This window comes from Erpetoichthys calabaricus, chromosome 4, assembly GCF_900747795.2.
Source record: "Erpetoichthys calabaricus chromosome 4, fErpCal1.3, whole genome shotgun sequence".
NCBI lineage: Eukaryota > Metazoa > Chordata > Cladistia > Polypteriformes > Polypteridae > Erpetoichthys > Erpetoichthys calabaricus.
The window spans coordinates 327,834,022-327,851,909 of NC_041397.2; the positions used below are offsets into that span (position 1 = coordinate 327,834,022).

A 17,888-nucleotide genomic window follows, 5' to 3' on the forward strand; every position below is an offset into this window, starting at 1 on the left:
TCACACAGTGGTGTCAGTACCAGGATTTGAACTGACAAGCTCCGGGTTTACTGAAATATTACTGAAGAAAGAAAAAAAAACGAAAATGGGCAAATGGGGCTATGCATACAAATGTCCATCCATCCATTATACAACCCGCTATATCCTAAATACAGGAGCCAATCCCTGCCAACACAGGGCACAAGGCAGGAAACAAACCCCGGGCAAGGTGCCAGCCCACCGCAGGGCGCACACACCCACACACACCCACACACCACGGACAATTTAGAATCGCCAATCCACCTAACCTGCATGTCTTTGGACTGTGGGAGGAAACCGGAGCGCCCGGAGGAAACCCACGCAGACACGGGGAGAACATGCAAACTCCACGCAGGGAGGACCCGGGAAGCGAACCCGGGTCCCCAGGTCTCCCAACTGCGAGGCAGCAGCGCTACCCACTGCGCCACCGTGCCGCCCCCTATATATATATATATATATATATATATATATATATATATGTGTATATGTATATGTAGATATGTGTATATGTAGATATGTATATATATGTATATGTTAGGTGGATTGGCGATTCTAAATTGGCCCTAGTGTGTGCTTGGTGTGTGGGTGTCTTTGTGTGTGTCCTGCGGTGGGTTGGCACCCTGCCCAGGATTGGTTCCTGCCTTGTGCCCTGTGTTGGCTGGTATTGGCTCCAGCAGACCCCCGTGACCATGTGTTCGGATTCAGCGGGTTGGAATATATATATATATGTATATATAGAGAGAGAGAGTAATAGATAAGTCAGACAAAGATAAAGAGTTGGGGCACCATCCTGGTGACCCCCTGTAATTGAAGATTGGAAAAATAACAAAAGCCGAGTGAACTGAACTAAGATGGTGGATCTTGCAGTTATCAGTGCCTCCAGCAGGAAGATGTGAGTCCTGGTGGGTAGACACTAGCAGTGTGATGTCATTGGTGTCAAAGCTGTCAATCTTTCATTCTACAGAAGGCAGAAGACAAAATGTATTTGGACACAACCCCTGCAGCAGCTAAAAGTTACCATCAGCATAGCTTTTAAGCAGTCCCTTATCCCTATATATATATATATATATATATATATATATATATATATATATATATATATATATATATATATATATATATGTGCCATTTCCATCTTTTGAACATGTAAGTCCACCAATGGCCTAATGACTAGCATTGTCTCCTCAAGTTAGCATTTCCAAGAACTGTATAGCATTTTGTGATATCAAGTAGTCAAATGTTTTTCTCACTTTTCAACCCTAATTCTTTCAGCTGTGCGATGTTTGAGGGTATCTTGGTGGAAATAATCAGACGAGAGAAATATAGTACAAAAAGACATATGTATTTCACTTGCTTTAAAATGTAGCTTCCACACCCAAATTACAATGTGGCATAATCATTTATACATGCATATCCAGGCTGGAGAGAAGCAAATGGAATGTACAGTTGTCATGCAGTTCTTCAGTGGGGAATATTGACAACTATATTTGCAGCGACAGAGTGCAAGGCAGCATTTAGATGGCTTCTGGCTTTGTGATGGATCCTCGCCATTATAAATACTCACATATTTGCATATTCTTTGACTTTTTGTGAACCTTGACATTTATAGGCAACTGCCATCTGAGCTGTTGATGTTATTTCTGGACTGTGCCCAAATAGCACCTTTCTCTGTTCTAACCACTCATGGTTTCTACAGACAGAGACCCTGGCCATATATATTGACCAGAAAACATCAGCACTTTTTAAATAGCCTGCCTGTGTCATCTGTCATTTGTGTTATCGTATCTCCCTGTCAGATTCACCCTGTCGGCTGGTGTGTGGCTTCAGTAAAGACCTATGCTTAATAAATGAATGTGTGTATAGAATAAACTGCACAGATCACAGTGGCACACTACCTTAACACTTACCTTAACTTTACCTGTGGTCCTCACTTGAACACATCAAAGAAGAGCAACAGTGGCAAATCCTCTGGTCAGGTGGACAGACTTGTGCCAAATAAATAGAGACTCCAACTATGGAGTAAAGACCTGTGCTGTTGTTCTAACTTGTTACATGAATGGACATTCGCCATTTCAGTGTTTGTCCACAATATTCATGTAAGTGAAAGGAGAAACCCAGCTGAAGGACGAGGAATGTGGTGTTTCCACATCGAGTTGTCTCATTAAGCAGTAGGGACAAGTCAATGAAGTTTCATCCTGACCGAAGGACTGTTTCCTTAAGAGGCATTAGCTCTCTGGAAATGTGTTCTTTTCAATTGCGGCATTTTAATTAACCTGAATTTAAATAATTATAAATAAAAAAGGTATTATCCCCCCCCAGCATGCAATATGACGGTTAAAAGATTACACGAGAAGTAAAAAGGATAATTTAACTCTTTACTGACGGGTTCACGTGGTATTACAGATGGGAAGTCTATGACAGTCTCTTTTCAAGCAATGTGGGAGTCTTGACCTATGCAGTCTGCCATCTTTCGTCGCCATGCTGAAAGGATTTACACCAGACGGAAGACATAATCTTCCGCCCGGCAGCTTCAAAGTGTGTTGGCCGTAGGTCCACCCTTATATTCTGGTTGCTCCATGTGCAGGCTTCTCTGGATCCAAACAAGGACAGGAAAGGACTCAAACCCCACCTTCAAACATACAGGAATAGCACAATGCCTACATACAGTTGTCATTCTCCCAACAAGGAAAGAGGATGGTGTGCTGACAGAAGACAGAAATATCCTAGTCTGTCTTTAGGCTGACTATTCAATTCTCCAGTTGTCTTTGGCTCTCTAGTCCTGTGCTTGGCTCGGCAATTCTAAATGCTGATGCTGTGCCCCTGTGTACCATACTTGGTCTGCCTGTATGAATGAGTCCATAACAGTGGGCACAGAGAACAGTGACATTAAACTTAAATAAAAAACACATAGTATAACAAGGACTTGTCATAATTCTGCTGGGCAACAAAGAGCCAGTCCAGTCCCAAAGTCAGTAAGCAATTCATGCTGTGTCTGCTTTGTGAAAGCTGAGACTTCAAACAGTAGGTAGAGAAATCTTGTACATTCCACTGTCATTGTCATAGAAAAAAATGAACAGACAGGAAGAGTAGCATCATGTTCCCAGAGGATGGTGCCATCCTGTCTGTTTCATGAGATTTCCAGCCTTATTTGTGAGGTTGCTGTAATAATTTCTTACTTTCTTTCCTTTGCAGTTATGAAGGCCGAGAAGGGATGGAGCTGCTTTGTGTTCTTTGTACTCCGCATGACACACGTCGTCTGGACACGTATGTGTTTATATGATTTATGATTCCAAGACTGGCTGCCTTTAAATAGGACTGATTTCTGTTGGTATCACAGCAGACTTCTGTTGTACCTCATTCTTATTTGATGTTTCTCTTGTAAATCTTCTATAAACGGACCTCAGTCTTGTGAACAGAACAGACAAGTTTGTTTTATTGAATTTAAGAATCAGACAATTTAATGTGGAGACTCAATTTCAGAGGTGACAGCTGGGTAAGAAATAGAAACCAACCTCACATGTTTTAGGAAAATGAAGTAAACATTGAACAGCATTTAGTCTTCTTCTTTCTAAGGTGACTCTCCTTTATTAATTCAAATGGAATTTTTCTCATTGACAAGTCTTGATGCTCACTACAGCCATTTTGTTTTTTTTTTTCAGAGAGTTTTCAAGTTATTGGACCTTCCTCAGCTGTTTTTGCTTTAGTTGGTGAAGATGTCACCCTACCAGCCTCACTCTCACCAGCTATCAATGTTCAGGGGTTTGAGGTCAGGTGGTTTCGAGACGACTTTGACTCTCCAGTACTTTTATACCACAATCTCCAAATCAGACCTGAGCGCCAGATTCAATCCTATAAGGGAAGGACTGCGCTCTTCCTAGAAGAACTTGTAAGTGGAAACGTATCTCTGAGACTCCAGGATGTCCGTGCTTCTGACAGAGGCCTCTACAGATGTTTTGTTGATTCTGGACCATGGAATGAGGAGGCTGACATCACTCTGAAAGTTGAAGGTCATTTTGAACTTCCTTTCTTTGTTTTTCATAGTTTGCCGTCCCTCTGGTGGCTGTGACATGCTTCAGTAATGTGGACCTAAAATGCAGAGACCCTGTAGTGTTTATTTTATTTTATTTTTGGTGACACAGACACTTTGATCAACTTACCTATTGATGTTCATGTAACAGTTAAAATGTCCAGTGACCATCTGGTTCTTGTCAAATGTCCCAAACCATTGATTTTCTGTTTCTGCTCCTAAACCCAACTCTGCTCCCATCTCTCAGCTTACACTAAAGGTAGTTTTAAATCAGCATACAGCATCAGCTTTTCAGTCTCCGGTCATTTTACTGTCTCTAAGGCCGAATTATTTACAAAAGAAAGCCATAACAGTTTGACATTGTGTTTTCAATCAATCAATCCATCTTTATTTTGCATAGCACTAGTAACGGTTTTCACCATCATAAAGCACTTCACAAACCAAAAATAAAATTACTGTCCAGTGCCAGATACATAAACTGAGAAAAGCACAGGAAATACCGAAAAACATGAGCATCAGTGATAAACACCACAAGGAGCTTCGGCGTCATTCTGACTGATTTTAAATAAAAGCTGCTGCAGAAACCCCCAAAACAGCAACACTAAATAAAACAAGAAGAGAAGAGCACAAAGCAACGTTATGCCACAGAGACCAGGAGAGACAGTTCAGCCATAGGCACAGGACGTCAGGATTTCGTGGTGTTGCCCTTTTGTGATATTTATAACCCTGAAGGCACAGGAGTAGGCTAGAGATCACCGTCAAGTACATTTAGGCCCAATGTATCCTGACATGCCTCAGTGGCTGAGGATTGGTTAGATCTGTGGGTGTGGCTAATGTAAATAAGCACCAGCATCATCCCAAAATGTGACCTTTGACCAGGGACCACTCCTTCCCCACCAACACAGGAGGAGTCCTCCTGTTGCATGTTTTAATTGTGAACAAAAAAGAAATTAATAAATGTGAGTTGATTAAAAAAATAAAGGGATCCTTCCAGTGAAACCCCTAAGAAATTGGTTTTATTTCTCACAACAGGCCAATCTCTTTTTTTCTGTATGCCCCTCATTACTTTTCCATTCTTTTCTGTTCACAGTTGTGGGCACTCGGCCCTCCATTTCCATCAGCACTGCAGAGGACCAGCAGACTAGACTGGAGTGCAGCTCTGAGAAGTGGAGCTCTCAACCTAAAGTCACCTGGAGAGACATGAGTGGTGTAGATGTGACGTCAGCGTCCACCATAACAGTACAACGGGATGATGAGGGTCTCCTCAGGGTCAGCAGTGTCATCCCCATCAAGTGGGAGTTCAATGTGTTCTCCTGTCTGATGAGAAGTAACACAACCAAACCGGCCTATCAGTCCAAAGTGGGGGTCTACGGTGAGTACTCAGAGGTCAGAGACTTATCCTCTCATTGACTTTAGTGCTGCTATCATCTGATTTTGTTTTATTGTGAAACCTTCATTAATATGTAATACTTTACATTGAAACACAAAGAGCAGAAATTCTAATTCAGTATAAAAACTGAACACCTGTAAGGAAATTGAGGAAACGAGGAGGAAAATTTGAATGCATCTGGAGAATATTTGAGAAAACGTGAAAAACATGTTGTCAAAGTAAATGTTCAGTTATATTGATAATACCCTGCGCTGTTGATAAGATTTGACTAACTGGGACGTTCTTAGTCATAATGGCTTGGAAAACTGATATCTCAGTCTGCAGTCTTATTTTACATACAGTGCAATAAAGACAAATACACCCGTGACATTTTTGCTGCTAATCTTAACTGGGATTTCGTCAGTCACGTCAGATATCTGATAAGGTGAAGTGGTGGCTCTCAGGCTAAAGGATCTGTGCTGAGATCTGGAAGGTTGAAGGTTCAAATCCCATTACTGCAGAAGAGATCTTACTCTGTTGGGCCCTTAACCTGAAAATTGCTCCAGGGCCAATGTGCAATGGCTGACCCTGCACTTTGACCTCCAAAGGTCACATGAAAAGTCAATTTCCCCTCAGGGATTAATTCAGTGTACCAAATACCAAAAAAATGTGATGTTAGATGTATTTCTGAATAAAACCTTAGACTTGTTATTGTTTTCATCTCTTAGTCTGTAAAACTAATCAAATTGGGCCTTTTAATACTGCCAGTGCATGACATGTCTTTCTTGATCTCCATTTTTGGCTTTCTCTATTTAAGATGGCGTGTGTGCTCATTTCTTCACTTTAATTACCTCCGGCTTGATGAGAGCAGCTTTATCTGGTGTCTCTTTCACATGTGACTAATAATTGACTGGCAGCTCATTTGCAGCATCTGTTGCCAAGCTCAGGTTTGAGGATTTCATGATGTCAATAAATCGTCAAATACTGGAATTTAGCATTTATTGTCAAGAGAGAAGGCAAATCAAATGTAATCAAATAAAGATCAGGAAGGGTTTCATGAGCAGAAGAGCTAAGTACACTCTGAATGTTAACACCATGGATGCTCATTAAATCTGCATTGTGGTGACGAGACTGTGATTGTGTCAGAGTGTTTGGCTCCAGTTTGAGCTCATCAAATCCTCCCTTCAAGTCAGGGTCACTCACAGCATGGATCTAAGCTTTATATCATGGCTAAAAAATGAAAAACGGCCAATCCAAACTGGGAGAAAAAGAGTCTGAGAAGTCAAATAAAGTAGCAGGGTTGTGAGCCAAAAACATCCTAAAGAAACAGCAAACAAAACCAAAATTATAATGAAAAAAAAATCAAAGGTAACCGAGGCCCTTTACTAACCAAATGATCCAAATGCTCTTCTGTAGATGGAAATACTGCAGATTATCTAAAAACTAAATGCCATGTGCAGTGCACAACCATCTTAAATAACATGAGGATGGTGATGTCACATGTCACGTTGATGTCTGGTCACAAGTGTAATAACCTGGTGCCATTAACACTAGAATTACCAGAGCCTACGAAAAAACTCGTAAATCCGTCCCACCTTAAATCGCGTCTTAAATCCGTTTTCACCTCTCCGCCAGAGTCCTTTGTCATCTAAATGTGCTGATAAAGCTACTAGCAGCCAGCTATTCCATCCCCCCACCGACTTAGAATGAACTTCTCTCCTAGCTCAAGCCTTGCCTTGATTTGATTACCTGGGATTGAAGTGGAGTTTTACAGTGGAAATAATTCTAGCGTTATTTGGAATACACGCATTTCATGTGTGTTCCATTTCTATAGTTGGCTGTGCAAACACATTTTTAAAACAGAAACGTTTTTCATATTCTAATAGTAAATGACAAAATGTAGGCATAAACTATATAACGTATGAAGCCTGAAGTCCATATATCAAAGAAACACTTTCACAAAAGGTACAAATAAAAGAACACGTGCGCCTTCATTCAAAAAAAAAAAAAAAAAAAAAAAACCGCGTTAGCATGCCACATTGACTTTCTTACTGCAACTGCCGCGGTGGCGTAATGGTATCAGCGCCTGACTGGGAATCAGAGGGTGGTGAGTTTGGTTCCGCACGGCTCCACTTCGAGAAATTAACTGCTCTTATTCTTACAATTTTAGAATAACAATATAAATTTGATTTCAGTCTGTAACAGGCGGTGTAACTTATGATACTGGTAAAGGTTAGCTTTTTTTTTTTTTTTTTTTAATTCACTTTTCATTCTCGCAGTCACACTCAGAATCAATCTATACAACCCCATCTGACACAGCTGGTTTCACATAAATAAAAGTGCACTTTTATTCAAGACTATAACCGAAGAATAAAGAAAGCAAGTTACAGTTGGTGGTTGATACGACAGCTTGCGTGGTGCAATGCTAAGAACTGCTGATTTCCGATCCGTGCTATATAAAATCATCACATTCAAATATTAATAGTTCCCACACACCCAAGGTCCGCCATTCCTACATTTACAACATGTGTACTTGTTGCAGTGTACACACCTCTCTGTGCTATGGTTCCTATTACAGTGAATGAGCACCTGACACTGTACTTTCTTCCCTGGGGGAAGCTGAGGTCTTAGAACGGAAGTTTGTTGACGCTGTATCATCTTTTCTTTTTCCATCGCCTTTTCCTGTAAGAAGCGACGACGAAGTTCCTCTGCAAGGTGAGCCATGAACACTCTTCTTTTCTCAGCGGACCCCGTGCATGCCTTATACAGTACGTGTGCGTTCATCGCTGCTAGGTCAAGGATGTTGTACAACACAGCAACCGGCCACCTGCGTGTTCCTGTGCGCACTGAACAAGCACGCGCCTTCTGGTCCATGATGTCAACGCCACACTGGGGAAAAAAGAAAGACAAATATATGTGACATTTTGAAGAAATCATTTTATCACCAGAAGAGCACCAGAATACTTCGTCACACTAATATTTTTTTCATTAGCATACCTTCATGTGGTTGTAGTCTGTGACCGTGTTTGTTTTTTTTTTTTTATCTTGCCCAATCTCCACATCATGGTGCATTGTGCTGAGAATGCAGACAGACTTCATCTTTTTGGGCACATACACTGTCAGCATGGCACTGGGAGATCTAAACACCAGCGTGGAGAATTGTTCGTGTACTGAACTGACTTTAGCTGCAGGTGGAAGTTCCCGTCGCACTTTATTCATGGTGCCAAGCAGAGTTGTATTGCGGTGCAGCAGTCTATTAGCCAGCGAAAGTGACGTGAAGAAGTTGTCTGTTGTTACGGTTCTGCCTTTGTCCAGAAATGGCTCCATAAGCTTTATGACCACAGACTCGGAAAGTCTTTCTCCCGTGGGACGACTGGGATCTTTTCCTAAATAAGGAGTGGCATTGCACATGTACTTTGTCTCCAAATCTGCCGCAATCCAAAAACAAAAAATGTGTTTGCACAGCCAACTATAGAAATGGAACACACATGAAATGTGTGTATTCCAAATAACGCTAGAATTATTTCCACTGTAAAACTCCACTTCAATCCCAGGTAATCAAATCAAGGCAAGGCTTGAGCTAGGAGAGAAGTTCATTCTAAGTCGGTGGGGGGATGGAATAGCTGGCTGCTAGTAGCTTTATCAGCACATTTAGATGACAAAGGACTCTGGCGGAGAGGTGCAAACGGATTTAAGACGCGATTTAAGGTGGGACGGATTTACGAGTTTTTTCGTAGGCTCTGGTAATTCTAGTGTTAATAATAAGAGCAATCACAAAAATACTCAGAAACAAAATGACAAAGTGAAATAAGTAAACCCAAAATTAACAAATAATAATAATACTTACAGTGCAATTTGAATGTCTTCAGCCTTCTTCACTTTTCTCACATTTTGTTGTGTTGCAGTTTTGTGCTAAATTCATTTAAATTAATTTCTTCTCTCAACACTCAATAATCCAGAATGACAAAGCGAAAACAGGATTTTAGGGAATGCGCAAATTATTCAAAAAATTATTATTCAAAAATGGAAATATCCCATTGAAACAAATATTCAGACCTTTGCCTTGATGCTTGAAATCTGTCTCAGGTACATTTCATTCTGTTGAACACCACTGAGATGTTTCAGCACCTTGTTTGGAAACCACCTGTGGTCAATGCAACTGACTGCACATGATTAGGAAGTCCCACAGTTGAGCAAATCCCATGCCAAGGGGTCGAAGCAGAGCTCAGAGACAGTTGAAGAGAATGTTTAGCATATAACTGATAACATGTCCTCTTAATATAAATATGTCTATATATTGGACGTTTGATCATCCTGTCTTAGGTTACATAGAGAGACACCTGATGCTTCATTCAAAGGTCAGGGGTTACCTGGAGGTCCTGCATACTTGCACAAGGTCACCCTACTTCAAGCAATTAGACAAAAGACAAGATAACTAAGGAAAGCTTAACAGACAAAAAGTGCCAAGCTAAACAGTAATTGTGGGAGAAGAGCCATGAAAAGAGACATGACAAACAACCAGTGGTCACTCTGGCTGAGATCTGGAGAACCCGTGTGGAGATGGGAGAAAATTCCAGAAGGACAACCATCACTACATTGTTCCACTGATCTACACTTTATGGCAGAATCCTCCCCACAGTAAAAGAGACATGGAAGTCTGCACTGAGTTTGCAAAGAGGCGCATAAAGGACTTTTAGACACTGAGAAACAAGATACTCTGGTCGGATAAAACCAAGACTGCCGTCATGTCTGGAGGACACCAGGCTCTGCTAATCACCAGTGCAACACCATTCAAATGGTGAAGCATGTTGGTGGTAGCATCAGAGAGTGGGATACCAGGCAGGGATGAGGTAATTCTGAACAGAGCAAAGTACTGAGATATCCTGTATAAAAACCTGCTCTCTAGTGCTTGGGACCACAGACTTGAATGAAGGTTCACCTTCCAACAGGACAAAGCAAAGACAACACAAGAGTGGCTTAGGGACAACTCTGTGAATGTCCTTGAGTAGCTCAGCCAGAGCCGGGATTTGAACCCAATTAAACTGAATGACCTGAAAGTAGCCGTCTAGCAAGGGTCTCCATCCAACCTGACAGAACTTGACAGGATCTTCAGAGAAGAATGGCAGCCAATCCCCAAATCCAGATGTGTGAGACTTGTCACGTCAGACCCAAGAAGACTCCAGGCTGTCATCACTGCCAAAAAGGGACTCAGCAAAGTACTGAGGTAAGGGTCTGGTACTTGTGTCAATGGGATATTTCAGGTTTTCTTTTAAAGTTTAATACATTTGCAAACATCTCTAATTGAGTGTTGTAGATGAGGGGAAAAGAATTTCAATGATTTGAGCAGAAGGATACAACACAGCAAAATGAGATAAAGGGCTCTGAATAGTTTCTGAACCTGCTGTAAGGCACATGATGTTACTGAACCTGTAATGGCATATCAGATAATGTTCATGATAACACTTTCTTTACTATTTACACTAAAGGACATGTCTTTAAAAAGGTCCCTAAATTTAATATTAGGTTTCTTATTTTAAACAGCCCATTCTGAATGTACGGCTAAGTTATCTAATTAAGAAAAAAACGCAATAAACCCACTCAAACTTTGAGTGAGAGAGCACACGACTATTTACATTTCAAACATTTAACATATTAATAATGTTAAAAAAGAAAATAAAGCAATCAGTAGAAATGTACAATCACCTGTTCATTTAACAAACTTAACTCACTTATTCAATATCTTTGTCTTTTTTTAAATTCTCCTTTTGTCTCATTAAGCATTTTACTTACATAGAAATGTGAAACTTTTTGGTTTCTCCTGTTTTGTGTTTAAAGCACTTGAAGCTCTTGAAAAATCCAACAATTAACCATAAGGGGCCTCTGTCACACACACACACACACACACACACACACACACACACACATGCACACACACACAAATAGTACCCATAAATAAATGAATAGCACCCCACCGTTGCAGGACTAGGCTGTCTGTGGCTGTGTGGTGGTCAGATGTTTAAATGGCCCCTTTGTTCTGTCGGAGCTAACAAACAAACAACTGAACACTCACTGGAGTAGCGAGGTGTTCAAATGTGCAGCTGACTCACACGTGGTAAGGTGCAAATGTAGGGGGGCAGAATGAGAACTCACAGTGGTAACAGTGCTTACCTGAGGAGCTTCACCCAACATCTGTATTAGCTGCTGAGCTGAACCAACCAGATATTAATGGCTGCACCCTACAAACAGTTATGTCATAAAGTCAACTGCCGGATAAACCCAGTTGGGTGCCCCTGGGCTATGACAACTCAGTGCCCCCTGCAGCACACTTTGTTTGGCAAAAAAACTCAAAAGTGGAAGAAAAATAATGTAACAGTATGATAAAGATCAAACAAGTGACAGTAATATTACAAAGGAAACCGAAACACAGAAACTGTCGAGCTCACTCCTAAACAAAAGAGAAGACACACCATTGTGTAAGCTTCACACTGCAACACAATTAGACACTCAGAAAGAGGAAGAACGCGACAGCTCACCATTGAGGTCAAATAAACACCACAAATCAAATTCTAGGAAAGTGGCCAGCTAGACCAGACGTTCTTTTTCTCTTTTGTTTGGCCCCACTGAAGCATGAAGGTCATAACTAGTAATCCTTTATTAATGTTATTTCTTTTAACAACTGTGTGAATCAGAATGTGTCACTTGAAGATGATTACTGAGTACATATAAAAGGATTCTCACAAAAAGGGATGCAATTTTGAAGAAAAAAAATGTATAAAATGAACATAGCACTGCAATTTATCAGTAAGTCAGTCATTGTCCAACCCGCTATATCCTAACAGGGTCATGGGGGTCTGCTGGAGCCAGTCCCAGTCAGCACAGGGCAAAAGGCAGGAAACAAACCCCAGGCAGGGCACCAGCCCACCGCAGGGCACACACACACACCAAGCACTCACTAGGGACAATTTAGAATCACCAATACACCTGACCTGCATGTCTTTGGACTGTGGCAGGAAACCCACGCAGACACGGGAAGAACATGCAAACTCCATGCAGGGAGGACCCGGGAAGTGAACCCAGGTCTCCTTACTGCGAGGCAGCAGCGCTACCACTGCGCCTACCACTGCGCCACCGTGCTGCCCACTCTGCTCTTTTGGTTTAATTTGATTTGATTTGATATACTGAGAGGAAATTGTCCATTCGCATGACGTTGTTTTGGAGGTAAGAGCGTAAGGTCAGTTACAAACTGGCAGATCAAAACTGTTCAAGTGATGAGGTGCAGCTGAAGTGCTGCATGCTGCTCACCCCACTGCTACGTACGCTTCTATAGAGTAGATTGAGACACTTCAGATGCCCCCAGAATTTCTCTTGTGTACCCCACTTTGAGAACAATACAAGTTCTACGCCTCATTTAAATTAAAGTGCTATGATGGTTTGATTTTAATAACTCAGAAATACATCACAAAACTTTAAAAAGTCATAGTCTTGTGCCCCTAGTTTCTTAGGCCTCTGGACTAAAGTCCAGCTAAACCTGTACATTAATCTGACCCTGTTAGTAGGCAAACACTTCTGTGACTAATTATCAATAATTTACATTTCCTTTTATTCACTTATTATCAGATACTTACATCAGTCTAGGGACTGTTTGGGAAGAAGTATGACAGGACAAGGGGACACAATTGACACCACAAGTGAAGGGCTCAATTATTTATGCCCATGCCCTTTTTATTGATTGTGTCGTACATGCACAAATAAAGCTGTAACCGAAATAAGACCTGCGGACATGTCACCGCTTCAGCCAGCACTTCCCTTAGGGATCTTTATGGCAGCTCTCAGACTTTGGCTCAGCTCCTGTTATGTTGGACTGTCCCAGTTCAAAAACATGCTTAGTGGCTCTTAGTGGCTTAGTGACTCTTAGCCAGCACAGTTTTGTACTGCATATGTGGCGGCACCCGGCCCAGGGCTGCTGGTTTTGTCATCGGGCAGCTCCTTCACACCCTCCAGACAGCTCTGTCCACATTAATGGGACTTCAGAGTATTCAGGTAGAACTTGAGTCACACCGTACGTGACGGAGCCTGTCCCAGTGGGCCTGTGTGCAGTACATGGGAGACAACGATATCAGAGCCAAAGCCAAACATGGAACTGACCGTCTCCTGTGTTAATGGCAAGGCTGATAAAAAGTAAAGTAATTTGCCACATTCTTTTTCCTCAGATTAGTTCAAAGCAAAGCAAATTTTATTTGTCACGAGTTAATTTTGCACACAGTACCATGTGGAGTGAAATGCTTAGTTACTCAGCTCCAAGACTGTACATTAAAGAAGATAAGGGGCAATAGCAGTAATACACTATGAGAAATAGGGTAGTAACAGCACCCAAAATCAAAACACAAGCTCACAGGCAGAAGTCCTGGGTTTATAAGCAAGGTTTATTACAAATCACTCCTGACACTCTTCTCCACCCACTCCACCTGCCTGCACTCTCTTCTTCACCTCTCTTTCACACTCCCCATTACTCTGTACTGTTGATCCCAAGTATTTAAACTCATCCACCTTCGTCAACTCTACTCCCCTCATCCTCACCATTCCACTGACCTCCCTCTCATTCACACACATGTATTCTGTCTTGGTGGTCCTACTGACCTTCATTCCTCTCCTCTTCAGATCTCTTAATGCTGCCACCTCTTATATTTTGTGCACATCACCTCTTTCAGTTTTGGCTGCTTCCACCTCAGGTACACCCCATATAGCGCCTTGATTTATAAGTGCACAGGGGGTGTCCCCGCGACATTCAGTACATTTGAACAGTGACACACATACATAGAAAACAAGCCAATGTGGACTAAGCAGTCAGCGTGACTTCATATTTGGACTGAAGAAGGAAACCAAAGTCTGTCCACAACATCTTTATTACTGCTGAGGACTTTGCTAGTGCTGATAACACACTGTTGTACCACACCAGCTGACACTCCAATTATATCACGTGTCTCCACTTGGTCACATGTCTCATGTTGTTGGTCATGTCTGTCATTAAACTCTGTAATCCTGGTCACCTTTTCTGTTTGCTGGACATTCAATCTAAGCTTAACACTTCAAACTTAACACACATATTTGAAGATGCTCAATTCCAAACTCTCACACTCACACATTTGTCTGATTTTTTTTTCAGTTTTCTCCCCTGGTATCTCTGGCTGGTCGGTGGTCTTCTGGTTATCGTTGGCTTTTTATGTGGCAGTGACCATTGTGCTGATATTAAAATGGCGAAAAATGAAAGGTGCGTCCTGGAGCTGCTGTATTGAATTATATACATAAAGGTGACCACCATGATTATTTCATGTCATCTCTTTGTTTCTTTGTTTTAGACAAAAATGCAAGATATAAGACCAAAGGTAAGGACACTTCAAATAAAGCCCTTGGTCCCCTGAGACATACCACATTTCAGGTGTTTCTGATGAATGTGTGACATTATCTACTTTGACCATTAAAATGCATAAAACTTCATGAAGACAAACATCAAATGTAGGGTTTAAGGCTCAGTGTGCAAAAGGGAACAATAAACACAGAAAACAGTGTTGGTGTCACCATACCAGAAAAGTGGGCTTCTAGTGGGCTCAGAGATGGGACATTGAAATGTTAAATGGGCAAAGGACACTCCATGAGGGGATTCACAGATTCTCTACAGTTAAAACAATATTAGTGGGGTTTGGATATGAGAGAAACCAAATGCCAGGTCCATAAACTCAGAGTAGTCTAACATTGAAGCTGTTACAGTTGACAGGCTCAGAGGGCTTCAAAAATACCTATATATATATATAATTCACTAAGCCGGAAGACAAGTAGCCACCCATGGAAAGCACGCCGGAAGGGGCGTGGATTCACTAAGCCGCCGACAAGTAAGCCGCTTATGGCGCACGCAGGAAGGAGCCACGGCCACCAACTCTAAGACCATTGGATACAACGACAACTCGCAGAGCCACGCCCACCAACTCGGACGCGACGACTGGGAAAAAACGCCGTCATTTATGTTCGTCTGGGCTAGAGGCCACATGCATCTCTGAGCCACGTTGACTTTTCATTAGTCAACCTCAGTGGAACCTCGGTTCACACAGAGGCCGCGCTGCCTAGAGACAGAGGCACACAGGCAGCCTGAGAGAGAGAGCCGCGCACACACACAGGCAGCGCCAAAGAGAGACAGAGACACACACACAGAGAGAAAGATAGATAGATAGATAGATAGATAGATAGATAGATAGATAGATAGATAGATAGATAGATAGATAGATAGATAGATAGATAGATAGATAGATAGATAGATAGATAGATAGATAGATAGATAGATAGATAGATAGATAGATAGATAGATAGATACTTTATTAATCCCAAGGGGAAATTCACATTCTCCAGCAGCAGCATACTGATACAATAAACAATATTAAATTAAAGAATGATAATAATGCAGGTAAAAAAACAGACAATAACTTTGTATGATGTTAAATGTTAACATTTACCCAACCCCCAGTGGAATTGAAGAGTCTCATAGTTTGGGGGAGGAACGATCTCCTCAGTCTGTCAGTGGAGCAGGACGGTGACAGCAGTCTGTCGCTGAAGCTGCTCTTCTGTCTGGAGATGATCCTGTTTAGTGGATGAAGTGGATTCTCCATAATTGAGAGGAGCCTGCTCAGCGCCCATCGCTCTGCCACAGATGTCAAACTGTCCATCTGCATGCCAACAATAGAGCCTGCCTTCCTCACCAGTTTGTCCAGGCGTGAGGCCTCTTTCTTCTTAATGCTGCTTCCCCAGCACACCACCGTGTAGAAGAGGGCGCTCGCCACAACCGTCTGATAGAACATCTGCAGCATCTTATTGCAGATGTTGAAGGACGCCAGCCTTCTAAGGAAGTATAACCGGCTCTGTCCTTTCTTGCAAAGAGCATCAGTATTGGCAGTCCAGTCTAATTTATCGTCCAGCTGCACTCCTAGGTATTTATAGGTCTGCACCATCTGCACACAGTCACCTCTGATGATCATGGGGTCCATGAGGGGCCTGGGCCTCCTAAAATCCACCACCAGCTCCTTGGTTTTGCTGGTGTTCAGGTGTAGGTGGTTTGAGTGGCACCATTTAACAAAGTCATTGATTAGGTCCCTATACTCCTCCTCCTGCCCACTCCTGATGCAGCCCATGATAGCAGTGTCATCAGCGAACTTTTGCACGTGGCAGGACTCCGAGTTGTATTGGAAGTCCGATGTATATAGGCACAGAGGCAGCACCAGAGAGAGAGCCGCGCACACACACAGGCAGCCCCAAAGAGAGACAGACGCACACACACGGGCAGCGCCAGAGAGAGAGGGCTGGACTCATAAGGTAGGAAGGCAGTTAAAGAACGCACTGGGCTTGTTTTTGTTTTCACTTCTGTTTACAGCGATCGGTTCATAGTGTGCATTGTTGCAATGTTACTTTTCTTGGTGGTTTATTAAATTACGGATTTTTTCAAATGTTCATTTTTTTCCCTGTGCTTAAAACTCATTAAAAAAAAGTGTTTTTAGCCAGCGGTTGGTAGCGTGAACTATTGCAGTATTAGTTTTCTCTGGTGTTCAAGGTTTTCTCAGTGTTATTCAATGTTTTTACATTTAGTTTACTATTACGCTGTGCATTCTATGGTTTAATTAACTATATTTGTGCTTAAAAACTTAAAATATATATTTACATACAGTTTGTACAGTCTGGAACTGATTAATTGCATTTACAAACAATCCTATGGGAGAAATTGCTTCGGTTCACAACCAAATCGGTTTACGACCAGAGTTTTGGAACGAATTATGGTCGTGAACCAAGGTTCCACTGTATTCTTTTCAGTTATGACGCACGACTGCATCCACAATTGTAAACTGTTTTACACGCCATGGTCTTAGAGTTGGTGGGCGGGTCTCCGTGAGTTTCTCTTGCGAGTGGGCACATGACCAGGTGGTGTGTATGCTTCGAGAACAAGGGTGGACGCGGCAGGACTATCTAAGAAGAGGCATGTTTGTCACGGATGTGAATTGCTGTATGCAGCGTGTAAAACAGTTTGCTTGTCGCAGAAGTGAATCGCTGTATGCAGCATGTAGAACAGTTTGTGAGGGGTATCCCATGGTCTTACAGTTGGTGGGTGGGTCTCTGTTGGTTGCTCGTGCGACCGGGCACATGACCAGGCAGTGTGTATGCTTCGAGAGCGAGGGTGGACATGACAGCACCATCTAAGAAGAATCATATTTGTCGCGGATGTGAATAGCTGTATGCAGTGTGTAAAACAGTTTGCGAGGGGTATTCCATGGTCTTAGCAGTGTCTGTACTTCGATGTGAATCGATGTATGCAGTGTGTAAAACGCTGTATTGTATGTTGCCCTCTCCAGAGTTACATCTTTTCATTCACCTACAGTCGTATCCTCAAAACCAACCCCATTTGGACAACTGTGTCTTTCAGGAAGTGTTCACCCATCAATA

The 17,888-nt window shown here is 42.1% G+C and overlaps 3 protein-coding genes across 4 annotated transcripts in view; 2 read left to right on the top strand and 1 right to left on the bottom strand.

Annotated features, from left to right (window-relative positions):
- Window positions 1-17,888, top strand: part of LOC114643553 (protein NLRC5-like) — a 5,922,889-nt gene that overhangs the window by 3,378,587 nt on the left and 2,526,414 nt on the right. The gene's annotated exons all lie outside the window — the stretch shown is intronic.
- The window catches only part of LOC114642560 (NACHT, LRR and PYD domains-containing protein 3-like), a 691,964-nt gene that overhangs the window by 550,681 nt on the left and 123,395 nt on the right, over window positions 1-17,888 (top strand). Inside the window, exons 3-6 of the mRNA XM_051925830.1 lie at window positions 3,678-4,025; window positions 5,136-5,417; window positions 14,578-14,682; window positions 14,771-14,797. Of these exons, the coding sequence (XP_051781790.1) occupies window positions 3,678-4,025; window positions 5,136-5,417; window positions 14,578-14,682; window positions 14,771-14,797 (762 nt within the window). The remainder of the gene's footprint in view (window positions 1-3,677; window positions 4,026-5,135; window positions 5,418-14,577; window positions 14,683-14,770; window positions 14,798-17,888) is intronic.
- Window positions 1-17,888, bottom strand: part of LOC114641960 (NACHT, LRR and PYD domains-containing protein 3-like) — a 592,098-nt gene that overhangs the window by 110,539 nt on the left and 463,671 nt on the right. The window lies entirely within an intron of this gene.